This window comes from Strongylocentrotus purpuratus, unplaced genomic scaffold, assembly GCF_000002235.5.
Source record: "Strongylocentrotus purpuratus isolate Spur 01 unplaced genomic scaffold, Spur_5.0 spur5_scaffold_17, whole genome shotgun sequence".
Taxonomy (NCBI): domain Eukaryota; kingdom Metazoa; phylum Echinodermata; class Echinoidea; order Camarodonta; family Strongylocentrotidae; genus Strongylocentrotus; species Strongylocentrotus purpuratus.
In genome coordinates, this window is record NW_022145602.1 from 6,388,028 (window position 1) to 6,415,650 (window position 27,623).

At 37.5% G+C, this 27,623-nt stretch overlaps 1 protein-coding gene across 2 annotated transcripts; it reads right to left on the reverse strand.

Moving 5' to 3' along the window:
- Positions 1 to 943: 943 nt before the first annotated feature.
- LOC574602 (solute carrier family 28 member 3) lies at positions 944 to 22,501 on the reverse strand. Of its 2 annotated transcripts, none has more exons than XM_001178521.4 (11): positions 22,256 to 22,501; positions 11,827 to 11,973; positions 11,163 to 11,446; positions 9,497 to 9,638; positions 8,813 to 9,004; positions 8,033 to 8,194; positions 7,314 to 7,570; positions 6,912 to 7,080; positions 6,038 to 6,211; positions 4,729 to 4,909; positions 944 to 4,136 (listed from the first exon to the last, which is right to left on the reverse strand). In XM_001178521.4, exons 1-11 carry the CDS (start codon positions 22,415 to 22,417, stop codon positions 4,018 to 4,020), a joined length of 1,989 nt encoding a protein of 662 aa, XP_001178521.2. In that variant the 5' UTR covers positions 22,418 to 22,501; the 3' UTR covers positions 944 to 4,017. The 2 variants fall into 2 exon arrangements, with proteins under 2 accessions (XP_001178521.2, XP_003730931.1); XM_003730883.3 differs by lacking the exon at positions 22,256 to 22,501 and adding an exon at positions 15,288 to 15,728.
- Between the last annotated feature and the right edge of the window lie 5,122 nt (positions 22,502 to 27,623).

Consider the following 27,623-nt stretch of genomic DNA (forward strand, 5'->3'; position numbering starts at 1 on the left):
TAACCTACGTGATCGCTCTATATTATGATTACAACTATGAAAGTCACCAGTACCAAAATGCGTCGAAGGTATTGCAGCATGAAGGAAATTATATCAATACAAATGCAGAGAGTCGGTACAGGAAATGGCGCAATCTGGCCCGAAGATAGGGGTGGACAAAAAAAACTCTTGTTCAGGAGATCTAGGAAATCATTAGTTTTGGAAATGGTTATATAGCAAATGTGTAAAGATTAAGATAGACAGGGTAAACTAATTTAGCGAGGATAATTGTGTTTTTGTTGAAAGAAAGAAAGTGGCCAAGGTTTCAATATATAAACATGCATATCAGTGTGAGGAAGAGAGATTAAAACAACTTGGAGAGAAAAAAAGGAACAAATTAATGACCCGATGGTAATTAGAACGTTCTGTATGTTGATTCATGATTGGATCGTCCCGAATGTGGATGTGTCTTTATTTATCTCTACCATTTTACAATATCCTCCCCTCTCTCTCTCTCGATCTGTCTTGTCTCTGTCTCTCTATCTGTCTCTGTATGTCTGTCTGTCTGTCTGTCTGTCTCTCTCTATCTGTTCACGTATGTCTCTCTCTCTGTGTCTGTTTCTCTCTCTCTCTCTCTCTCTCTCTCTATCTGTCTCTCTCTCTATCTGTCCGTCTCTCCCTCTCTCTCTCTACATCTGTCTGTCTGTCTCTCGCTCTCTCTCTCTCTATCTGTCTCTGTCTGTCTCTTTATCCGTCTCTCGCTCTCTCTCTCTCTCTCTCTGTCTCTGTCTGTCTCTCTATCTGTCCGTCTCTCTCTCTCTCTCTCTACATCTGTCTGTCTCTCGCTCTCTCTCTATCTGTCTCTGTCTGTCTCTTTATCCGTCTCTCTCTCTCTCTCTCTATTTAACTTCACACTCGTTGCCTCACCAGCATTCCTGAATAAACAAATATCTTTCAAAGCAACTTTATCTTTATTTTAATCAACAGATACATCTGTTTCCTTTTATTTACATCAAACACAGAGACAAAAAACAATTACAAATTTCTGAGAAATTCATTTTGTAAGCCATTTCATCCAAAAAATAATATTAAGGATTAAATAGTTACAAAAATATGGACACAATCATATCTTACATATTTTACACAATGCCACAATATGTCTTCAGAAGTTAAATACATCTTTGAATCGTAACTAATTTCATTAATCAATAATTCAATGCAATTAAAATGTGACCCCTCGCTTTATTCCCAGTATCCAAAATATTCAGCAATCCGAATTTATTATTTAATATATGGTTCTTTATTGTTATTTAGATTAAAGGGGCATAAAGGTATCATCAATATGATGAAAATAGAAATGATATTGAAATTCCCATGCGCCTCCATCTACAATTACTCCGCAATACCTCATTTCATATTTAGAATGAAAGGATCGAGCTGCACTCAATTTAATCTTTTTTTTAAGGCCAAATAGTGCTGAATTTAATGAAACTAGAAATAAACGGGAGGGACATCACTAAAACCAGTAACTTATATCATATTCGCATAGCACCTTGAATACGTATAAAAGTCTACTCTTACTTTTTTATTTAGGGGGTTGGAGGGAAGAATGGGGTTGCCAATCGACACAAACAGGCAAGTGGACAGTACTTTGTGTATACAACCATGTGAAGTTTTGTATTAATCCATGTATTTCCTTGCATAAATAGACTATTTACAGGTAGCTCTGAAAAGAGCTTTTGGGGTCACCCCCTGGCGGGTCAGAGGTTGGGTCACAACCTTTGACCTCGGCAGAGGGTAGTTCTGAAAAGAACTGTTGGGGTTATCATACCTAACCAGGCAGCTACTGCCCATAGTTATAGATATGAATGTTGCAAAGAAACGACAGGATTTTTTTCTTCACATGGTTTATAAACATACAATGGATTTGCATCTTATTACTGACCCCCCCCCCCCCCTCCCTGCCCCCCAAAAGAATTTAATCTCCAACAAATATAACTTATTGCATTATTCACTCAGCGCTACCACACACTGATGTATACATGTATCTGATTATTTACTTAAATTTTTTTTTAAATAGAGGATACTTTACAACTCAACAGTTTCTTGCTTGTAATAGTATTGAGTTTTACGCCTGGGCCTTGTTTCATGAAACTTGTTATCTTTAACAAATGCTAAAATCCTATGACAAATTAGCTCTCAGCCAATCAGATGCCACGATTTCAGTAGCTTATAACAGTTATTGTTACTTGTTATTGATAAGAAGTTTTGTGAAACGGGACCCTGTTTCATGTAATGCATGAATTTAAGTTGCCTCTAAATCACAATCCTTTAAAAAAAAAATTGAATATCATGCTCATTACATTAAACTCATCATTAGTAGCATTACAAATGCAGAAAATATGTATTCTGATCTATAATTTCTTTTTCAAACCCATCTTTTCTATTTTATTACAATTAAAAATTGTAAGGGGACAAACTTTGCGAGTGAGCAAAGAGACATAGCAGACATATTTCCAAGACACAATGATCAACTAGACATGTCTATTACTTGATAATAAATACACATTTAGCTCATTTTTTCAAGGTAAAGGCACGTAACATCAGCAGGGGTCCAGGGTGGCGTTTCACAAAACTTGATATCAGTGACAAATGACAGTTTCTGTTATACGTTACTGAAATCCTTGCTGCTGATTGGTTGTCAGCAGATTTGTCACTGATTTTTGTCATTTGTCGTTGAAAAAAGGTTTTGTGAAACAGGTCCAAAGTCTTCTTCATGAATCGTGTCTGTTTTGTCCAGAGACCGAGTCACATGTTTATAGACATAAATGAATAAATAAATCACCAAACGCTTGTTACTTTTTGAAGATTATCAGCAATACACGGAGGGTTATGATCAATAACAGACCATTCTTTTTTAAAACGTGAAGTATCAGTTGCCTAAGGAACAATAAAAATCTAAAAATAGCTATAATTCTCTATACTCTGTTAAAAATGTAAAATGTCTAAAATTGTCCATGCTCTACCTCTTCCTACAAAATAACACCTTTCATAACATATGATAAGTGTGAAAAAAAAAGCTGGTGTTAAAAACAAAATCAAATGAGAGCTCGAAGTAAAGTTTATTATAAAAAAAGTCTAAAATTACTGAGAAACTTCTCGTGGCTAGTCTACGAACGCAAGACCACCACGTTTTAAACCCACTGTAGCAGGATCACACACTAAAACAGTGATAAAAATCAAGATTTTCAATTGATTATATTTTCCTAGCAAAAGGAATGACCACGTTTTTTTAATAAAATGGAGTTGATTATTGTTTAAATCATTAAGTCATAAAATTAAAGAAGGGTAAAGGATGGAGAATAAATACAGAAGAAAATAGTTATATACAGGGTAGCCTCAGATGCTTAAATACAAGGATTTGTATAAAAAGTTCAATAAATTAGCACTATGCATAGAATTTCACTATCTTTACAGGCGATAAAAATGATTGGAATTTGCAGGATTAAAATCTTGCGGAATTTTTTGCTCGCTTTACTGCGAAATGGACCATTAGGATTAGTCCGACCTGAGAAATAGACATTAAAAAAACAAACCTCTTTTCCCTACTCCTGTTGGGGAGTAAATAAAATAATTTCAGTTATGATGTCAGGATCAAAGGACATCGGTGACATATTAACAGCAATAAAATTGTCATACAGAACATACAACATTTGCAGTTTTACGTCTTATCGGGGCATGTCAGCTCAAAGAAAAGAACAGGTCAGGAGTCACTGAGGCAAATATTCTAATCCTTTCAAGGAATTCAATCAATCGCATATTTGAGCTCGTTATTCCGCCGAATAACTTCTACTATTGCTTCATTTGGTTTGTTATTACTTCGACGCAAGCTTCGTATAACATTAAAATTCATCTCTTGTTCCGTTTCCAGAACCACTCCCACACACCCTACACACACTCAACTCGATATAAAAAATGATTACGCTCTATGGAAAGGCTAAATGTACAGGTTCACCGACGAAGGTCGATCCTTTCTCATCATAACGTTGTGAGGGCGGCAGTCGTTGCCTCTATTGCGGCTGTGACGTTGCTGCTCATGGTGGCGTTGATGGCAGCTGTTGTCATTACGTATGTTTCCCCGGGAACAAATAGGATACCTGGATGGGAGGTGTAAGAAAAGGGGAAAATATTAAGAATAACAGCAAAATATAAGTTTATAGAGCAAAAGAATGCTTTATAATAAAATTTGGAGTTGAGTGTAAACCATGGTGCAATACAAATGGTGGGTTGGTTGTTTTTAGGTGTGTATCATTCAATTATGAATATAAACGCCATTGAGGATTGATATCTGTCTTGTTATCATACTTGAATTTGGTATTTTTAATGAAAAGCCTGTTTTTCCCCCTCAACAATTACAATTATGGAAGCAAGGAATGTGCACGCAGGGGGCTTGATGCGAGAACCAACAGTGCAGCTAGGGAAGCAGTGAGTTACGGGACCATACTGCTACAGCTGACCTGAGATGGTGCTGGAGGGGACATTGTGGTATTGCTTTTAGTACCCTAGAGCTTTAAAGCCTGTCTGCACTTGTTTGGCCAGGGGGAATTAGACCTCCCTGCAAGGTCACTGACAGGTGGTTATCTCATCAAATCAGCTCTCTATTAACTTAAGAAAATCATGGGGGACCAACGGGCACCGATTAGGCATCGTTAGCTATATCGAGGGTAGTGCAGAGGAACTTCAACTTACCTGCTATACAGGCAGTCATGAAGCAGGCTACTGTTCCTGCGATGAGGGCACGGACGGCTACAGCGGCCAGATCCTTGGCCTTGGACGGCGCCATGGGCGTTAGACCGCCAATCTGGATCCCGATGGACCCGATGTTGGCGAAACCACAGAGGGCGTACGTCGCGATTACTTCCGATCGCTCCTGTGAGGGGGAAAAGGAGAGAATGGACAAAATGAATAAATATTCCTAACCTGAACTTCTTCCTGTCTACATTTCTCATCTATTTCTCTTTCAGAACTCTTAAACTTGTTCTGCTTACATGTACAGTCAAACCTGTCTATAGCGACCGCCCAAGGGAAACAAAAAATGTGGTCTTTGTAGACAGGTGGACTTTGAAGACAGGTTCCTTTAGTACATGTTTCAATGAGAAACCATTTTCAAGGAAAACAAAAAAAGTGGTCTTTGAAGACAGGTTTATTTGGTACATGTTTCAACGAGAATCCATTTTCAAGGGAAACAAAAATTGTGGTCTTTGTAGACAGGTGGTCACTAAAGCAGGTTTGACTGTACTTATCTGAGCTCTCTCTCTCTCTCTCTCTCTCTTCCAGATTTGTTTCAAACGTTTTCTGCATTACCTACAGTACTAACCATACTTATTTCTTCCTGCCCTGCAAGTTCATATACCTAAGGCTATGTTAAACAAGTTAAGTTCATACACCTTTAATTATATTCAGTGGAAAGGTTACATGCTTCTTCTTTTCAATGGGATGCCATTCGAACAGAATTCTTACTTAAAAGTGACTGATTCAGTTTGTATATCATTGACATCCAAATTTCATTTCAATTGTATCTGACTTATGGGTCCGTCCAGAAAGTTGGGGCAATTTTTGTGACATACCAGAAGTGAGAGACTGTCTCCTATCAACTGTAACACTGTTTACTCAAATTGAGTTTTGCATAAAAAAGCATAGCCAACTATCTTTAGATTAAGTACTCAAGCTTCATTGTGAATCTATATTATGGACCCAAAGTAGATATGTAATGTTATATGAATATTGTGTCCATGTAAAGCAAAGATTTTGAAGAAAATCAACTGAAGCAGGAACAATTCTGGCAGGGCACTACTACATATATTCATTGCACAAAAATCTTCAACAGACAATTTCATCTTCCATGTGTAGTAGAAGATCTCATACCTACGTTACATGGACACCATCATAATTTTTGCCCCAACATTATGGAATGACCCTTATACCTCTCTCATATGTATGTTATATCCAACTTTATTCATATCTACCTTAACTTATATCTCAGTTACGTCTAGCTTACCGAAAATATCCTGGCACCAGCGGCCCTTTCCTTGAGGATGACGGCGAGCTCGTCGTAGGCTACAAACTCGTTGATGAAGGTCTTGAGCCCGATGAGGGTCGCGACCTGCTCACATTCTGCCCATGGGACCCCCATGATGAAAGCAATGGGCCTGAAGGCGTACCCACAGATCAGCTGCGGGGAGGAAAGCACAGAGAGGAAAAGTTAACAGTTAGTCTGTTATATTTTGTGTGCCATTACTTTATAGAGTCAACCCTGTTTATAGCGACCGCCCAAGGGAAACACAAAAAGTGGTCTTTGGGGACAGAAACCATTTTCAAGGGAAACACGTTGAAAAAGGTGTAGAATCACCAAGAGGGTGTTTCACAAAGATCCTAAGTTGAACTAAACAATTATGGAAAGCCATTAGCATCTTTGAAAATATTTTGTAAAAGTTATTATAAAAGGCATAAAATGTTGATACAAATCATTCATATTTTATGTTATCAAGGAGATTTCATGTTCTTGATGTGGAACTTATGAAAAGTCTAAAATACTTGAATTTTTGCTTTTGAAGATATTTTTTTTAAGGGCTACAAGTGGCTCTCTATAATTTTTAAGACCAACTTTGACTTAGTTTGACTTAGGATCTTTGTGAAACACCCCCCCCCCCCCCCTCCTGGTCTATACATAACCCTACATCTTATATGAAATAAAGATCGGGGTAAATGTAAAATCACCCGGGGCGTTTAAAAAAACTTGTCATCAGTGACAAATGACAGTTTTTGTTATAAGCTACTGAAATCCTTGCTTCTAATTGGTTATCAGCAGATTTGTCATTGAAAAAAGGCTTTGTGAAACAAGTCCCTGGTTGGGACAAGAAAAGTACACTCACCCTGAAGGAGAGTTCACTGTAGCCGACCCTGCCTCCAAGGTACCCCAGGACTCCGTCCAGGAAGGCCACGAGCGCCAAGAAGGTCACCAGGTTGGCGGCGATGTTAAGAACCAGAGGAATGGCCTGGGAGGCACCCTTCGATGCAGCCTCGATGATGTTCCTCTCGTCCCTGAGGGCAGCAGACAGGATAGAAAGGAATTTATGTCTTAGATAGACTAATTGAACTCTTATCAAGTGGCGTAGATATTCATTATTAAATGCTCATGTGAATCACGATAATGATTTTTTTAAAATGATTTTCATCCTTTGTTTTGTTTGATTTGTTCTTCTATGTAATTTTTTGTATACACTTTGTTTTGCTGAATAAATCATAATAAATAAAAATAATGTTTCTACTCTTACCCTTTAGGTAACTTCACGTCTTCTTCCGTAACGGTTCTCGACTTCTCTGTCTCGGGGTACATGAGCTTCGAGACCGCGAGGGCAGCAGGCGCCGACATGACGGAGGCGGAGATCAAATGGGTCGCGCTGATGCCGTTGGCGACGAAGGCACCGAGCACACTCCCAGCGATGGTGGCGAAACCTCCAGTCATGACGGCGTGGATCTCCGAGCGGGTCATTTGAGGGAGGTAGGGACGGATTAGGAGGGGTGCCTCGGTCTGGAGGATGAAGTCATAGAAAATCAATTCAAAGTTAGTATTTAGTCATATTGACGCAAGGAACAAAATACACGGGGGCTTGGGGCAAATTTGCCCCCAAAATGCCAAAAAGAGCCCCGCCAAAATGGCATAGAGTTCATTGCAAAGCGAATTAAAGTGTTATTTCATGCAAGCAAGCTTGAAAAGTAGCCCTCAAAATTGTTTCAATGTATTAAGTCATATTGACGATATGGAAGTAAAAAAGGGAAATCAACCGTTAAATTGGAATCATGAAATAAACAAAGATGGTAAAAGAAACTAAGAGAAGCGAGAAACAAGGACATTTTTAGCCAAACTTTCAAAGTTTATTGTTGCGTTTATAAATACCAAAGTTCTAATCAAGTTTCACAGAGCTCTTTTAGAACTTTCCAGAGCTAAGTCACTCATGGGCACCACATTTTTTTTGCTAAATACTAAACTTACCTGTCCGATGAAGATGTTTCCAGCTGCGTTGAGGGACTCTGAGGCGGACGTCTTCATGGTGCGCTGCATGATCCAGGCGATCTTCTTGACGACGACCTGCATGACACCGAGGTAGTAGAGGATGGAGATGGCGCTGCTGAAGTAGATCACGATCGGCAACACCTGTCAAAGAGAGATGGTGTATATAATGATTACAATTGATATACAGTCAGAGGGAGATGGTGAAAATAATGATTAAAATTGAAATACAGTCTGAGGGAGATGGTGCACATAATGATTAAAATTGATATACAGTCTGAGGGAGATGGTGCACATAATGATTAAAATTGAAATACAGTCAGAGGGAGATGGTGCACATAATGATTACAATTGAAATACAGTCAGAGGGAGATGGTGCACATAATGATTAAAATTTGAATACAGTCAGAGGGAGATGGTGCACATAATGATTAAAATTCGAATACATTCAGAGGGAGATGGTGCATATAATGATTACAATTGAAATACAGTCAGAGGGAGATGGTGCACATAATGATTAAAATTCGAATACTTTCAGAGGGAGATGGTGCACATAATGATTAAAATTCAAACACAGTCAGAGTGATCGAGGGAGACACTATGGCCTTTTTTATTGATCGATCAACATTACCAACAAGAACAAAAAGTGAAAAGAAAATCAATCGCTGCCGGCTCTACTGTATCAGACTGTGACGAGCACATTTCATTCGGCAGCGATGTAACATAAAACTTCCACTTTTTTAAAAGAAAGGTTTCACTTACCGCAAAGGCGAAGAAATGTTGGTAGTAGAGATCTCCGAAGAGGAAAATGGAACCGGCTGTGGAGTAGCTGAGGAAGGTCTGGACCAGGTTACCCATCCAGTTGAAGATGGCGAAGCCGATGCTGGTCCTGAGGATGAACAGCCCCAGAAGGAACTGAAGGGCCAACCCCCAGATCACAGGCCGCCATTTCACCTGTAGGGTCAGAGGGCAAAGATCAAACATGAGTTGATTTTTCAATCATTTTCGCACTAAGAAAAAATGCCTCCAATCAGACATTCATCTGTCTTACAAAATTTCCTTTCCATATAGAGGGTAGAAAATACACAAATAATACACAGCAGTGAGGGCATTACTAAGAATTACCCACACAAGGTACCTTTGGAACAGTCTAACACGCCCAAGGCGGTAGCCAAGGGTGTTTGGACTGTCTTGAAGGTACAGAGTGTGGGCAATTTTACTAATGCCCCAACAAAATGATGTGTATTATTTGTTATTATGATTTATTTGTTTTATAAAATGGTGTTTTATAACATTATTTTTAATAACGACCAGTCATTAGCATTTGAATATGACCAGTCATTATCAAAATTTTGGCAAAATAAATAATGCCTGGTCATGTGTACGCTCTCAACCAATCATTTCAATAGGATCCACGTCATCATCTTATAACACAAAATAACTCACATGTCTAGGATGCTTGGAGCAGATGAAAGAGAATAAGATGAAGATGACCAGGCCGGAGAAGGAGATGAGCTGATCGGGGTTGTCACGGGTCAGGAAGTAGAGGATGACCGCCAGGCCAGCGATGAGAACAAGGAAGAAAGGCCTGAGGAAAAACAAGAGGACATATTGATACAGTCAAATCGGCTTTAACGACCTGTATAGACTAGAAAGATCACTGGTTTTCTTTCCCATGTAACAGTTTCACATTGAAACATGTATTTTAAGTTCACCTGTTTATAAAGACCATTCTATGTGGGTTTCTTTGGGGCAGTCTTTCTACACCGGTTTCACTGTAAAAGTTAGTAGAAAGTTTAATTTTCAAGTGCCTTTTCCCAAGTATACAGATTACTTTCCACTGAACATTTAAGTTATTACCCAGCTATAGCCAACCTTTCATGGCGATCAAACATTCAAGATTTGTTTTGCTTCCAAGTACCAGGTACTCATTTATGTTACTTCACTTGGGTTGAGAGATTAGGTCAAGATTAATACCTTGCCCCAGGTCATAAGAGCTGTGGCAGGGATTCAATGATCATGAAAGAGAATTATGGGACATTTGATCTCAAAATAAAACTAGATGGAATTTTGACTGCGCGCAGTCGAAAATGATGCCTCCGCCATAGAGCAATTTAAACAAGTTTGGAGTTTAAATCTCCAGTGGTTCTTGAGATATCATGATAACAATCTCAATGTATGGAATTTCATAAGTTGACCTCTGTGACCCTTGACCTTTGACCTACGTGCTCCAAAATCTAATCAGATTGTCTTCCTATGGTGATACACACTATCATTAAGTTTGAAGTTTAAATCTCCAGTGGTTCTTGAGATATTATGATAACAATCTCAATGTATGGAATTTCATAAGTTGACCTCTGTGACCCTTGACCTTTGACCTACGTGCTCCAAAATCTACTCAGATCGTCTTCCTATGGTGATACATACTATCCTTAAGTTTGAAGTTTTTACATCTCCAGTGGTTCTTGAGATATCATGATAATAATCTCAATGTATGGAATTTCATAAGTTGACCTCTATGACCCTTGACCTTTGACCTACGTGCTCCAAAATGTAATCAGATTGTTTTCCTATAGTGATACACACTATCACTAAGTTTGAAGTTTAAATCTCCAGTGGTTCTTGAGATATCATGATAACAATCTCAATGTATGGAATTTCATAAGTTGACCTCTGTGACCCTTGACCTTTGACATACGTGCTCCAAAATCTAATCAGATCGTCTTCCTATGGTGATACATACTATCCTTAAGTTTGAAGTTTAAATCTCACATGGTTCTTGAGATATCGCGCTAACAAACTCAATACAAGGAATTTCATAAGTTGACCTTTGTGACCTGTGACCTTTGACCTACGTACTCCAAAATCTAATCAGATCGTCTTCCTATGGTGATAAATACTATTCCCGAGTCTTAAGTTTAAATCTTAAATGGTTCTTGAGATATTGTGATAACGGTCAAACGGGACGGACGTACGGACGGACGGACGGACGGACGGACGGACGTACGGACGGACGGACGTACGGACGGACGGACGTACGGACGGACAACCCGAAAACATGATGCCTCCGGCACCACCTTCGGTGGCGGAGGCATAAAAACAAAATATTTACCATTTGATGTAGCGCCAGCTCTTGTTCATGGCGTTTTCTACGGGTTTGATGGCAGCCTCATAGATCTGCTGACCCCAGAGGTTCTGGACGACGTTGTACACGTACAGCACGATCGCAATTCCTGTGATGACGAGCAGGGTTGTAGCGCCCTCTAAGTCGTAGATGCACGAGAAGACGAGGTAGATCAGGTAGAGGACGAGAGCCACGACGCCAAAGGCGTAGTGGAAGTACTTCTTGTGGTCGCCGTAGAACTCCTTGACGACATCGAAAACGCCGTCCAGGTGCTGGAGAATAAAGAGAAGGCAGGAAAGGGGACTTAGCATCAAGCTAACGACTTGGCATTCAGCATCAAGTTTATGGCTGCCTATATCTACTTAGTAAAGATATATTTGCTAATAGCTTATGAATCATTATTTGCCAACCATGCCAACTTAAGCCTAATATTTGCACATGTAGGTTATAAACTTGCTTGTTGCAGTGTTATTGTATTAAATATATGTACATCGATCAAAATCCTTGTTAAAATTACAAATTGATTTATACATTTAATGTAAACTTATGATGCAGGGAGTGAAGAAATATATTTGTAAAGTGCTTAGAGATTACCAATATTAACTCGAAATAGTATTATTATTATTATTCATATCGTCATTTGGACACTTACAGTCCAGCATTGTCCGACATTTTGGCCCTTCCCTTCCTCTGGTATATCGAGAGTGTTGTTGAGCGTATCGTCAACATCGTAGCCAGGTTTTCTTGGGGTACTTGCGGGTAGGGTATCCTTCAACTCAATGTCGTTGTACTCATCACTCTGTAGAGATAGAAAGACAAACAGAAATTCAATGCGTTGTTAATTTGTTCGGGAAAAGCAAGATGAGATACAAATCGTAAAACTTTAGGCTAGATGAGGAAATTCCTGTTGTACTCATCGCTCTGTGGAGATGAAAAGATGGACAGAAAATCAATGCGTTGTTACTTTGTTCGGGAAAAGCAAGATGAGATACAAATCGTAAAACTTTAGGCTAGATGAGGAAATTCCTGTTGTACTCATCGCTCTGTGGAGATGAAAAGATGGACAGAAATTCAATGCGTTGTTAATTTGTTCAGGAAAAGCAAGATGAGATCATAAACTTTAGGCTAGATGAGAGAGTTCCTTGAGCATGACATCCGTTTATCAATTGGGGCTTTTCGATTGTCACGTCGACGTAGTGAACTGCGACATGGTGACATTACCATCTGCGAAAGTGGCACGTTGTCTACCTTGTCCCACTACCAGAATCAAAACGTTATGAATATCGCGTAATTCATGCTTTCAACGTGAACACACCCACACACACAAAAAAAAGCTCACAGATTTTAATCCTCCAGAATCACTCCTGGGCCCCTTTGGCAACTACCATGGTAACAGGGCTCAACAGCCAATCAAAAATCAAGGTTTTCATGGTAGTTACCATTGATGGCAAAGTTATTATCAATGGTAAGTTATGTGGAACTTAGCCCTGGGAATAAATAAAAGTAAGCCCTTGCACAGTCACACCGGGTCATGCGTGACTGCATGTATTATTCCATATAATTCGGTGTGACTTACAAAGGGTAACAGATCCCTGGAGAACAGATTGGTTGGAATTTGAAAATATCACCAGGCTTTGGTATTCTCTATTGTTAAAGAGGCAAAAGAGCATTAGTTCTGCATCAATTGATTTCATTCAACAACATCCACGCACTTACATGTCGCAGATAACACCAAACATACAACTTGTTTTGATGATTACAACAAAAGACAATTCTCCTGCGACGGTGCTACCTACTTTCTGGCTGTTAAAGGGATCGTTTAACATTGTTAAATCTGAGATACACGGTCCTACATGTTACCAATGTCTGTGAGATGGTGTAATATTGAAGCCCTAAAAAAATCGCGCTTCAAAATGATCAAGAAATGCCTCAAAAAAAGTAAAAATCTTTGAGTGACCGGTTTTACCACACTCATTTCCCCAATAGACTGTAGTGTTATGAAAACCATTCGGCGAACGGTTTTCAAAATTTGTAATTCCAATCATTAATATCTTGATAATCAGACAGGCGATCGGCTTGTAAAAGTTATGGAGTTCCTGACTGACATAAAGGTTTATAATTATCATTGCAGCATGAGCTAAATCAAGGATTATTTTTAAAGGTTCTAAGACAAAGTTACCGGAACCCTTTCAACGACCCGTACACTGCAGCAGTGCAGCTACAGGTGTACAGTGTAGATGTCCTTGTTTAACTTTAACCGCGGAATGCTCTTTTCGTTTTGTTACCGCTTCTTGGCGGAGAACAATACGTCCATGTATCCGTGCAGTGGTGCACCCTTTTTAATTGTTCATTCACCTACAGGCTTACTACATTGTACAAGTGTGCACTTTGACTGAAGAGGAGGGGATTTTGTCAAAATCACATTTTTTTTAAAGGTAAAGACCAGTATTGGAAACGCCCCAATTTCAAAAAATGAAATGGAAGCTCTCATTGCCAATCATGTGAAAGAATATGTTTTGACTAATACATGATAAAAAATTTGCCGGGAAACCGCCAACTAATTGATATATTTGGTAAATTTATTTCTTTCATGGTCTGTGAGAGATATAGGGTAGTTCCATATACATCTTTCTGTGTATAGTGCTTGTAACTTTACGAAGAATGGGCCAAATTTCTTATCATTTTGATGATTCCAGAACCTTGCAGGTGCTAGATGCTAGATGATCAACCTTTTCTGATCGATTCCACGTTTCTTTCACAATGCAATCGCATGACCATAACTGGTCTTTACCTTTAAACATAGGAAATCTGTAAAATGATATTCATGAGCAGAAAGCCAATGCAACGTGAAATGCAGACTATCATTATCAACCGTTATTTTCTTAAATCAGAATCTAAGACGAGTTACATGTACTGTATATACCACAATGTTCTCCCTTAAGGAAATTCTATCATTACAATGAGGGTTAAAATTTAATAACTCAAATCAAGAAACTTGCATGAGTGAATAACTACATTTAAAAAATCCCAAGTCCTCTTCCCCTTTCCCTTCTCTCTCTCTCTCTCATCCCATTTCTTTTTATAAATCCACTATTCCTCTCCCTTTTCCTTCTCTCTCATCCTATCTCGTTTTATAAATCCAGTGATATCCACTAATCTTCTCCCTTTTCCTTCTCTCTCATCCTATCTCATTTTATAAATCCACTAGAATCCGCAAGATGTCCCCTGGGGCGAGTTACATGTAGCCCGGATTCCTCTCATCCTATCTCTTTTTATAAATCCACTATTCGTTAATTCCTCTTCCCTTTTCCTTCTCTCTCTCTCTCTCTCTCTCTCTCTCTCTCATCATACATTGTATCTCTTTATATTAATCCTCTTTCCCTTCTCTCTCTCTCTCTCTCTCTCATCCTACATGTATCTCATTTTATAAATCCACTATTCCTCTCCCTTGTCCTTCTCTATCTCTTTTTATAAATCCCCTTCCCCCCCCCCCCTCCTTTCCTTTTCCTTCTCTCTCTCTCATCCTATCTCTTTGTATTAAATCCCCTTTCCCTTTTCTTTCCTCTCTCTCTCTCATCCTATCTCTTTGTATAAATCCCCTTTCCCTTTTCTTTCCTCTCTCTCTCTCTCTCTCTCTCTCTCTCATCCTATCTCTTTGTATAAATCCCCTTTCCCTTTTCTTTCCTCTCTCTCTCTCTCTCTCATCAATCTCTTTGTATAAATCCCCTTTCCCTTTTCTTTCCTCTCTCTCTCTCTCTCTCTCTCATCAATCTCTTTGTATAAATCCCCTTTCCCTTTTCTTTCCTCTCTCTCTCTCTCTCTCTCTCTCTCATCAATCTCTTTGTATAAATCCCCTTTCCGTTTTCTTTCTTCTCTCTCTCTCTCTCTCTCTCTCTCTGATTTCTTCAGCAACAATATCTCTCTCAGATTTTTCAAATATCCATTAGTAATTGCAAAGCAACATCTTTACAATGTACATCCTTCTACAATACCAATAGCTACATGTAAGAAACACAAGAGGAAAGCATTCTACCATTAACAAGCCTCTCACAAATCCTTCAAACTTTCACCAAATCTCCCAACTTTTCGGACAACGCAAATCCAAAGTCTTACCTTTTTCGTCCCATTACCACTGGTGACCGGTCCCTCGTCAGGAGGACTGAACGCTACATTATCGGTACTCATCTTGAGATCACAACTCTCTCAAAACTTCTCCTAAAGAAACGAAGATGTCTTCAACAAGCTCCCAGTCAAGAGTAACGGATTAGTCCGAAATCAAAGATTAGTCCAAAATCACTGATGGAGCGAGAGATCTGAAGTGTCTTGAACAAGTCAGCCTTGAGAAACTATATGTTCACAACATGTGGTTCGATTTAAATGAAAGTTTGGAATTTCTTCGGTGAAATAGCAGTAACTTCACATCCAGAGGAGACAACAGTAGACCCACATACATGTACAAACTATTTCTGAAGTTGGTGAACTTGCAGAATAGATGCTTTTTCTAAAAAGTTTTGTCAAGATAGGCTTTCCGGTTGAAACTAGACGAAACTAGACAAAACTAGACTAGATCTACAAACTGCACCCAATGAAACAACCAGGTGAATCTGCTATCTCCTGTGTTGTAAACTTGTAATGGTACTGTGTACTGAACTGAACACCAAGCCAAAATAGGGATGGGCGCACCCATTGTACTTGGTAAACTTCTGTCTCCCTGCGTTCTGATTGGCTAGATATCACGGGTGTGTGTTTTGGAAGAGTTAAAGGGGTATTATCTATGTGCGTGGGCTGATTTACCTATCACAATACACATGTGTATTCTGACCCAATTCATTACACAATGAAGCGAACAAGCAACACAATGGGTTGCTTCTGGAATTGGTGTGGTCGTGAAAGGAATACCAAAAGTCCAATTCTATGGAGGAGGATTCCTGAGCTATTACAAAGCTCAAGCCAAGCTATGACTATATGTGGAGTTGTGCTTGGTCATCGGACCATGATGACGCTGGTTGCTTTCTTGTATGGGGTTCGAAAAAGACATTGTGCGGTCAAAATGGATGTCCTTTAATACAACTTTATCTGTAGATACTGTAGGTGTATTATAACATAGTCTACCATTTGAAACAAAATCTGGCTTTAATCAGTGAAACCTGTCTATAAAGACCACCCAATGGAGCCAAGAAAAGTTGTCTTTTAAAGGCAGGTGGTCTTTATGTACTGTACAGGTTCCTTTATTCATGTTTCAATGAGAATCCATTTTCAAGGGAAACAAAAAATGCAGTCTTTGAAGACAGGCGGTCTTGTATAATTCATGACCAAAATGTTTCTTTCAAAATATACAGGGCAAAAACAAAAACCATAAAATGAACAGTTCATGGCACAGGTAGAATTCCACATACAGACTACAGGTATAGTGAATTCAAATATTAGTGACACAAGTTCTCTCCTATAATACAAGTCGCTTGATAGCGCAAGGATAGCATTTTTTATCGCTGTGTTATGTTATCAAATTTAGGCCCAATAATTCAATAAAACAGCTTTGGCTGATTGTCATCCTGTATAAATATTTTTAAATCAATAAATGAGGAAATAAAAAGTCTGTAAACCAAGATTAGATGAAATGGGGGCGTTTCTCTGCTATACATGTAGCAATCATTTTGAAGTCTAGAAACCAGAATAACACTCCATTATCAAACCTTCAAGTACATCCCATAATATTCAACTACGGTATTTGAAAGAGATCAGATCAATCATCGAAGAAATATTGGCATCAATTCAGCCCACGTCGTCTATTTTCTACAATTGCTAGCGGAAAGGAAGCCGAAATGTATGATGTACGCCAGAGTGCACCTCAAAAATGATCATTCAACTTTCCACTAGAAAATATTGCAAAGGCTAGCGGAAAATGAAGCCGAAATGTATGTTTATTGTTTGCTCATGTGCATTCCTTGCCACTAGATAATGTTGCAAGGCCAAAGGCTTCTTTAGAAATGTGATTTTCTACAGAAAAACAACATTATTGCAGCAATGCAAAGATGTTGTCATCCTGCCAAATGTTCAAAAAGTTAAAGGGCAACTTCTGCTCCAGAGTTCTCTTTTTGTTTTTTCAATAAACTAAATAATTAATGTTATACATGTACTACGAATTGAAAATGCTCGTGAGTTGTGACTGCTTTTAAGTACAATTCTTTTCTTTGAAGTTAATTTTGTATCCAAAACTTTGACAAGGAATCCCACAAACCTTTCTCATACCAGTACTTTACATGCCTACATTCTAGTAATACAGGGCAATTCCACGGTAACGGAAGGACACTCAGACAAGATTTTTGAACTTCAGGTTCATACTAAAAGAAATGTTTTATTAGTATGTATTAAACTATGGGGAACAAAATGTGTTTCAGTCAAGTGGAAAGCTTCATCAACTTCACAAAGTTTGGATAAACACTAATTAACTGGAAAAACCATGTCCATTTTTATGTCCTTCCGTTACCGAGATAATTAATACGCACATTCTTAAACTACTTAACTATAATGACAATTTTTTGGGGGAGAATTAAAGGCACTTATATAGGTATTATATCTGTACTGTTTCACATCTTATACTAATAAAACAGTTCTTTTAGTATGAACCTGAAGTTCAAAAATCTTGTCTGAGTGTCCTTCCGTTACCGTGGAATTGCCCTACATGTACATTTACAGCATGTCACTGAATGCACATCACATACACTTACATGTACACACAAGGTCTTGTAATTTTATAGTTGGTTGCATACAATGACAAAAAAGTTCTGTTCAATGAGGCTCTACATTTAACATCTTAAACAGAAAAGTTACTGTACAGGTATACATGGACTGGGCACCTGTATGTACAGTAACTGTAGATGGCGCTAGACCACTCAATGGAAAGGTATGCATTCATTGTTACATGCAATCATTGGGTAGGTGCTGGTACATGTTAGATAACTGATGAAATTGAAAACATGTGTGTGAGGTGTTGATGTGCTTTTTTTCCATCACCTTACAGTAGTTTAGGACAGGAATTATTTAAAGGGTTAAATTGACCACAATTGTTCTTAAAATTGGCAAAAACTTTGTTTTCTTTTACTGCTACATTGCTGTAATAAAATGAAAACAAATACACTGGTACAGTAGTTGTAGGAGCTTGGTTAAAAAGTTTTAAATGGCTGATTATTATGGTAATGTAATGATTTTGAACCTTCAACATTTGCCAATCTAAGGATTTTAAATATCAATTTTCCTTTTTCTTTTTAATTCCTAGGATCAAATAAAATATGGTCATGCTACATTTATGATCGCTGATCACTTGGTTAAAAAAAAAATTGGAGCAGAGATTTTTGTAATCCAAATCCAGGATTCAAATGGAAAGCTCTAAATTTAATGGGCTCTGTAAAAGTGAAAGCCTCCATGAAAAACAGAAAATTAATAATATACTAAGAGAGAAGAGGAATTTTGTATGACAAAATCCAAAAGAGCTTCTAGCAACAAGCATGTATTATAAACAAGGGTTGCCTCTTTAGATTTGTACAGAGTCTGGAAGCATGTAGTATAATGTCTTAAACTAGAGAGGGAGCTAGACTGTTTTTGCTTGGATTCAATGTTTGACATCAACAGCTAGTACATGCGCATTGGATATGGTGCACTGTGAGCAGTGAGACAAATTTTCTCTTGTTTTTTGTTTCTTAATTTGTTTGGAGGAGAGGGGGGTTGTCTTTTTTTCCCCTTCTTCTTGAGATTCTTCTAGATTTCCTGCACAAAGTATGACATTTTTTTCCTTTGAACTGTTGATTTCTATGTATACTTCTAGGTCTACTCTCTTGTTTTTTTAACAGATCTATTTTTCAGGTTACTACTGAAGAATTCTCCAGAAAAGAATCCCTCCCAAGTCCCATGCACTTCATTTAATCATTCCATTACTTTGTTTTTCTGCTTATTATTATTTTTTTTAATTGTTTTACAATCAACAATCAATAATCAACAAATACAACTCAAAGTAAATCATTATGTCTTTCTAAATACTTTCACTTGCAAACAAAATAAACACACGTGTGCGCAGGTATCTTTACATAGAGTACAAATGGAAATGGTTAACCATATTAATTAATCATTAATACATTTTCTGATGGTGAAAAGTGGAGAGATGAGAATTTGCTTCATAAAAATATCTTTCTCTGAGCGTTAGAGTCACAGTGTTATTTTTGTTTTTTGAAATGTATTTCTACAGTGTATGTATCTGTAGACATGTACAACATGTGAATTTGAGCATTACTACATGTACATTTCTATTATGAGAAAATAGTTACATGTAAATGTACTTCAGAATCAGAATGTATTAAAAAATGTATTAAAAGGGTAATTTTATAGATGCCTTGGCTTTAAACAAGTGCAATTTTTAAAAATATTACTTGTTGGTTGGTAGGATTAGTGAAGAATATTGTCTTAGATCTAATACTAATACCAAAATCATTTTATGAGGCAAACTATCGACTCTATCGAGTCCAGACACCACAAACCCAGGGCAGCATTTGGCAACAATAATCAAGTAGACCTACATGTACGACTAATTGCCAAATTATTATATTGAAAAAAGAAGAATGCAAGAAGCAATATTTTCTAAAGTAAATATTTTCCTCTTGTCTTTTTTTTTTTCTTTCTTTGTGAGGCAATTTTTATGTAATATTACTTCCTTACTGTTGACAGACTTAAAATCTGGTCGTTTTTCAAACAAAATGTTTGAATTCCTTTTTTACTTTTTAAAATACATTTTCCTCTTTTTTTTTTTTTACCCGACTGCTTAAAGAAAGCAGGTCACAGGTGTAGGGGGTCTATGCTGTAATGTATGTATTTTATGTAAGCAACCATTCTGTCAGATGGCTCACAAATGACAATTCTTCTCCGAGGGACTTGGTAATTTGGATTAATGCCTTACCGAAGGGCATGGCACTAGCGCATCAACTTGGTTCAAACCCATGATCTCCTGGTCATACATGTACCAATACTAGTCTATTTAAACTAAGCCATTAATTGCCCCTGCTTTTTCGTGTTTTTCAGCAACCAACGTTCACTAGAATCTAGCATTGCTGGACTAAAATAAAAACCTCATTTTGACATTAGACTACCTCAAACATGCAAATCTGTGTTTTGAACTTGAAAGAGGAGGAAGAAGGGCTTTGATTTTAAGCTTCTTTTTTTTTAAAGCTTTGTTATACAGCCAAAAACACCTATGCTGTCGAGAAAGTTCAACGTCAGGCTGCACGTTTTGTCACCAATAATTACGGATGGGACACCAATGTTACCAAGCTACTCAACCAACTCAACTGCTGGGGATCTCTTAAAGACAGAAGGGAAGCACACCGTCTTACCTGCCTCTTCAAATGATCAAGGGACAACTCGACATCCACTACCAATCTCACACCAACCCTAAGCCAGACAGACGTAGACGAGGACACTCCAACCAATTTGAAATTCGCCACACCAACTCGGACGTCTATGCCAACTCATATTTCCCAAGGACTGTAAAGACATGGAACAACCTACAACAAGCAACCATCGACCAAACACAACTCCAGCACAAAGATTCTTCTCCCACCCAAATACGGAATTAAGAGGGCATTCTATTTCTAGAAGAGTGTTTCAAAGACGTTCCAGAACTCAACTGGCTGGCCACTTTTATACTAACAGAGTGGTCCAACCTTGGAACAACCTACCAGAAAAAGTAGTGTCTGCACCTACAGTGGCGACTTTTAAGATTCAATTGAGAGCCCTTCCCTTAGCCTAGGAAAAAAAGCCTAATCTATCAAGTATAGGCTACCAAGACCAAGTAAGTAAGTAGATAAACCTCCCCGGACCCCGCTCTCATTTAAAAATGCAGTTAGATGATAGATCTACTAATATTACTAGGACTAAAGAACTTTATTCCAAAATGTAATCGTCCACCCTCCGGCTCCACCAACTCCAGTCAAAACTCTTCTTCGGAGTATTTAGGAGGAAAAGTGTTCCAAAGACGTTCCAGAACTCAACTGACTGGCCACTTTTACACTAACAGAGTGGTCCAACCTTGGAACAACCTACCAGAAAAAGTAGTGTCTGCACCTACAGTGGCGACTTTTAAAAGTCAACTGAGAGCCCTTCCCTTAGGAAAAGAGGGCTAATCTACCAAGTATACCAAGTAAGTAAGTAAGTAAGTAAAAGAATCCAAGATCCAAGATCGAAATTGGAAATACAATCGACCCCCATTCTCAGAATTCAGTTTTTATTTTCAAATTCAACATCAACTTTAAAAAGTTCAAGTTAAAACTCTCATTTTGATTGACTTTCACTTTTGTATTAAATATCAGAATAAGTTTTTAAAATAGACTGAAAGATATGCAAAGGCAGATTGGTTGAAAAATTGCCCTCTTTGTATGACAAAATCAAACATCGAAAATTGGATTCGACGATACAAATACCGCGCCAACAGAATTCGGCTTTGTTTTGATTTTGGTAGGCCTACCATCATTTTCGCGCTAGATCAATTCACCCGTTCAAATGTGGCGCGCAGTTACGGTGCAAATCTACGTTGCCAATCTAGACTTGCACTGGTCGGAATACTGATCAAAAATCATGATAATTGCTCAATTTTCATTACTGTGTTGTGCAGAAGTCAGAAATAATCTTAAGATATTAGATATAATTAAATTAGTTCAATTATCACATGACTATCCATTAGCCGCAGTTTTTACTGACTTTTCATGCACGTTCACAAAATACAAATTGGCAACACCAGGCAATGCACACACAACACACACAGTCAATACGAGACTGCATAACCAAGCCCTAAAATTTTTCAAGGAAACCGCGTGCCAGCATGGCCATGGGCGATGAAAATTGAATGATAAAATGGGAATGAATGAAAAAAAAGATTGTCCAAAGTGGTAAATTAAATGCATTATCACTACTTACCATGCTTAAGATATTATGTACGTAAAAATACAACTAGAACATGTAATTCATAACTGGAACACACAACAAAATGTGAAAAAAGGTGGATCAGTTTTCGCCACATGGTCGGAAAAAACGAGGCTTACCAAAGTCCTTATTACCGGCTTTCTTTCTCGTTCTGTTCCTAAAATATATCCTGATGAATCCGAATGTGAATTGGAAAAGTCTAAACACACAGAAAATTTCCCTGAATCAGGGCTATCAGCAATTTTATGATCCATATTGCACTCAAATCTTTCCTCGATCATCGCGTAGGTTCTGTTCGCTCTAGTCGCACTGAATAGAATGTACCGGTGTATTTGGCGCGTTGCCTAAACCGTACCGGCCAAATTTTATCGATAGATACGGTTAATGCACGCGACATCAACAGTAGTAGTATAGCGTACCTACGTGTCCATTTTTGTGAATGAAGTCACCAGGAAATCATGAATATTCATCAGCTTCGACGATCTTTTGTATTTGAAGGGGAATCTATACCAAAAAGGACGAGCGATTTAGGATCTTACATTTTAATTTTCCCAAAACTGAATATAATTATTCTACTAATATTAACTATTTATCCAATTATTGATACAATAGTATCTATCATCGTAAAAATATGAATATAGGAGCATTAGTTACAATGCAACCCCTATATTTAATGGACGTGTCCGTCAGTGCTTTTTGAGTTGTAAGTTGTGTAGTCCTTAGATACAGACCTCTCTTAGATTAGGTAGTTAATATTGATGATTTTGGGGGTAAGTTAAGAATTAAATGAACACTATTTTAATTGTTAAATCTGAATAAGTATTACATATTATACATTATATTCCTACAGTTATTTCATCACCAGTGTTTTACTTTAAAAAAAAATAGAATTAAATTTACGGTCTCAACTCAGACTAACACCTTGTGTTGATATTTCGCGAGAAAAGTGCGTCACTCTTTTGAATGGTGAAAACGGTGGTATTTTTTAGGCGGTCTTGGATATGTCAACACTGCAGCATACTACGTAGTAAAGGTACCCGACTCTTTGTTTTTAACGCGCCTAAAATTAGCCGTTTGTTTACATTTTGAATCGCGGCTGTATAATCTGTAAGAGAGATATTCCAGATCCTTTTTATACATGTATATACTTTGAAATAATATCTGTTATTTCATTCTGAAAATTGTTGAAATTTCATGCAATAAATGTAGAGAAGGGATAGTTGTTTATGTTGACATTATGAAGACCTAAGGCAAAACAATTATTAAATTGTAAAAAGGCCAAAAATGTGGTAAAACCATAACTGAAAACTGTATTCAGAATATTAGAAATATGACATTCACTTTTCTTTTCAAATTTGAATTATGCAAGTGGCAAGTGTTTTATTCAGACCATTGGCTATGCATTAATGCAATATTTTAAATAAATAAGTCTCAATATAAAAATTGTATGACAAGTGTTTCGCTACATAAGGAACGATTGCAAGTAAAATATTTACAATCATTATCTGCATACTGTTTACTTGTATCATAATAATTGTGTATAGGCCTAGTGGATTTTGCATCATGTATATATTTTTGTAAAAATATTGTACAATTCAACCCCTGGGCTGCGATGGATATTTCTTGAATAAATAAACCATGTCATTAAGTAAATAAGAAAAGAATATGATTATTGCGAATCGTCAGCTGTTGATTTTCAATATGACGACTTTCGTGAAGCATATTGTGTGACGGCAATCTAACCTTAAAAATATGATGTTGCATTGTTATTTGTTTTTGTGACGTGTATTATGAAAACGGGCGGTAATAGTAATGTTTCAACTCAGTGGTTTATTTGTTGTTTTTTGTGATGGATTCGCAGTGTGTTGGATTCGATTCATTAATCATGAAAAGTCGCCAAGAGTCGTATGCACACGGAGATTGTGTACACGGTACTGTGATAACAAGCCTATATAACACATGTACTAAATATTGATAATCATGTACGTTTACTCTGCTGCTGCTACTTCTACTATAATACTGCTACTCCTGCTAATAATAATAATATTTATAATAATAATTAATTATGATGATGATAATGTTTACGATGATGATGGCGATAATGATGGTGATCCGGGTGATGATGATGTTGTTGTTGTTGTACAGCAATTACATTATAATCCTGCGAAGTACATGAATTATATATAGTCTGTGGTTATTCCATCAAGTCCTGCATTGAACATGTAAGGCATCCAGAATTTCATGAACGATCGAAGGGGAGGGGGGGGGGGGGGGGTAGGGGGCAGATTAAACTGAGCATCAACGAGCGTTGTACAAATACCATTAATTTGACAAGCAACACTTAAAGAGCTTCCGAAACCTTCGCCCCATGCTAGCTGCCCCCTGACGCCGCTTTTTAACCCTTTTTACTCACTTTTGAAATCCCGGTGTCACAGCTAAATGCAGCTTTTAATTCGTTTTTACCTAATTACACTGCTTTGACCGAGGAAAAGCTGCATTAAACAGAAAGAGTAGATTTGTCATGTTAGTTGTAATTTTGTCAAAAATGAATTTCCTGGCCGTCTCTCTCGAGACTGAGCAATATAATAAAAAAAAAGCAACAATTAAAACTAAATTGAAACAGAATTCAAATATTATGATGTTACAAAACCTATTCGGATAGAAGTCGACCTGCAAAGACAGATTGGTATAGAAAAATTGCCCTCTTTGTATTATGACGTAATCAAATATCGGAAGTTGGATTCGACGATAAAACTGCCCCGCCCAACAATTCATTTTTTAAAGCCACTCAAAGACAAAGGACGTAGAGCGGGAAGGAACGGTAACAAGCTCGTTACGGTTCTCCCGCGGAAACTGAAACTGAAAGTCAAATTTCCCGCCACAGCAAATTAGGGGAGCTGCCCAAGCGCTTATAGGGCGGTAGATTTTTTATTGTATGCCCCCGGCCTCCAGACACAATAGAAACTCGACATGAGAGGTTGAGAGGCACAGATATCCTGACATGGGGTCCACTACACGTATCGACCAATGGTCAAAGAACAAAGAGAGTACAAGACCACAGACAATGCAAGGACGGAGGAATCTTCTTAAGGGAATTAGTATCCTTTTGGAATTTGGCAAAATCAATGTAGTCTGATTCTGGAGACAGGAGAATAAGGAGAATAAGGGGTCAGGATAAGTCAGAAATGAGGAAACGATCTCCGAAAGATATCTTACAATAATATTTTGAGAAAGGCATTATTAACTAAAATTAATATCTCATCTCCTTGATGATAGACATTATAAAGCCTATGCAATGGAATTTTATACACTCTGCGAAACTCAATGTAGTCTAATTCCAGAGACGGGAAAATAAGAGTCTGGATAAGTCGTAAATGACGAAACAATTTTTTTAAAATTTTAATTAAACAAGTAGAACTTATAAGACATTCATTGATTAATTAAAAACCTACTTAATGGAAAATGCATATTCAACCTAGTTCTTAAATTGTTACCTTACCTTGTTATCTTATGTTTGATAATTTCACTTTTAATTTGTCTCTTGTCATTACTCTGTTTAGTTTTACTTGTATCAATATTGTAAAGCGCTTTGATATAAATGTCTTTTGAAAAAAGCTTCATAAGCAAAATGTATTATTATTATTATTATTATTATTAATGATACCCAGTAATCATATGCCATGGGATTTCATGCAGTGTATGAATAGAAAATATTATATTCATGTTTAAATACTATCAAGATCGACATTTTAAACATAATGAAGAAGTTTGACGCTTGCCAAGAGTTGTTCAGGGATTGAAAGGTTACACTATTGTTTCGTCTCTACACAAGGGTTGAAATAATCAATCCTTAATGCCTTATGTGACATGTGAAATGTCTATAGATGCAGCCAATCGATTCGAAATTGTATCTTTATTACCTTTATTACTTTGGTACAGGATGAATAAAATGAATTAAATTAATAAAGTTCATGACATTTTTGACCTCTTAAACTTATATTAATCACGCTCACTTAAGATTTTGCGTGAAGAAAGGTCATGTCATTATACTGCTAAGTATATTTACTTTCAAAATGTACCGCGAAAAGCAACGCTGTAATTCAAATCAAAACAATCCAGCCAGTTATACATACTTTCATTTATAACACGTTTCATTTTCAGAGAATCCCTAGACCACTTAATTTGTGGTTTTTAGCTTAATACTTCCCTGTTTCACTATTATCCCTATCCCGGATATGAAAGCACTATTAATGTCTCATAATTCCGAATGAAAATGTCAAAAGTCTGTAAACTCTGAAGGCAACGGCGTGTTATCTGAGTTATGATTTATGGGTCCGACGATATACAATACATCAATAAATATGAATGCCTTATAAATAGAAAGATAGATATCAATTTTCAGAGCAAGTCTTTAGCGGCTAGTTCGCGTGTACGTCCGGGAGCGAGCCCTGTTGCTATTAAAAATAAATAAATTAAAAAAAAATATGAATGGAAAAGGAACCATAAATATTGTGTGGGATTGTCTAAAAATAGTACTTCAAGGGTAGTTTCGTGATAGGAGTCAGGAATGTAAAACACGACTACGTTTCCAAAACTGACATTATAAATCATTTTCAAGAGGACTGTGGGGTAAGTTTCGCATGTGGTGCATGGCTGGCGTGTGCTTTTTGAGGACTTGGTTGTTAATATGACTGCTAAGAAAGCACGTGTAACATGCTTGTTTAAGCAAACAGGGGATCTGGTAATGAGGATTGATGCCTTTCCAAAGGGCACTAGCAAATTCACTTGGTTTCGAACCCAGGCCCTCCCAATGACGAGACCACTACTCTACCACTGAGCCATCTCACCTCTTCTTTTTATTGATTCTTTGGACCTAATGGAACCATCGCTAAGACAAAAAGAAGAATTAATTTATAAAGAATCGAGACAACTCAATTCTACGAAAGTAAGAGATAATCCCGAAATGTGAAATACCAACACAGCATAATTGATTAAATACATAGACAGTTGAATGAATTACAATGAATATCCTCGTGGTATAGGCCCCTTTGCATAACTTAGCATTGATGGCAAATTAAGCAATGGTGCCATGGCAGTTAATATTGATTTCATTCAAAGTTACCGTCAGCGATATACGCAACAAGGCAAAGAAAAACCATTCTAATTAACTCTACCTGGACGAAAAAGGGCGTACAAAAAAACACGATTGGGCGCATCGTAGTAATTTGGATTTGAATAAAGCATTCTAATTGTATACATGCATACTTTGGCCTGAGATTATGAAGACACAAAGGTATATTACAGAAGATAGTTATGTAACTTTTCATTTTCGGAGAAGGTGGTTATTCAATCGGCGACGTAACAATACAAAGAAAGTGAGATTTCTTATTGTGACGTAACAATGCAACGAGAAGCGCGATTGTACGCAGTATTATAGTTCAGACCCTGTTTGCGTGTAACTGTACAAACCGCACTACCCGGAATCAC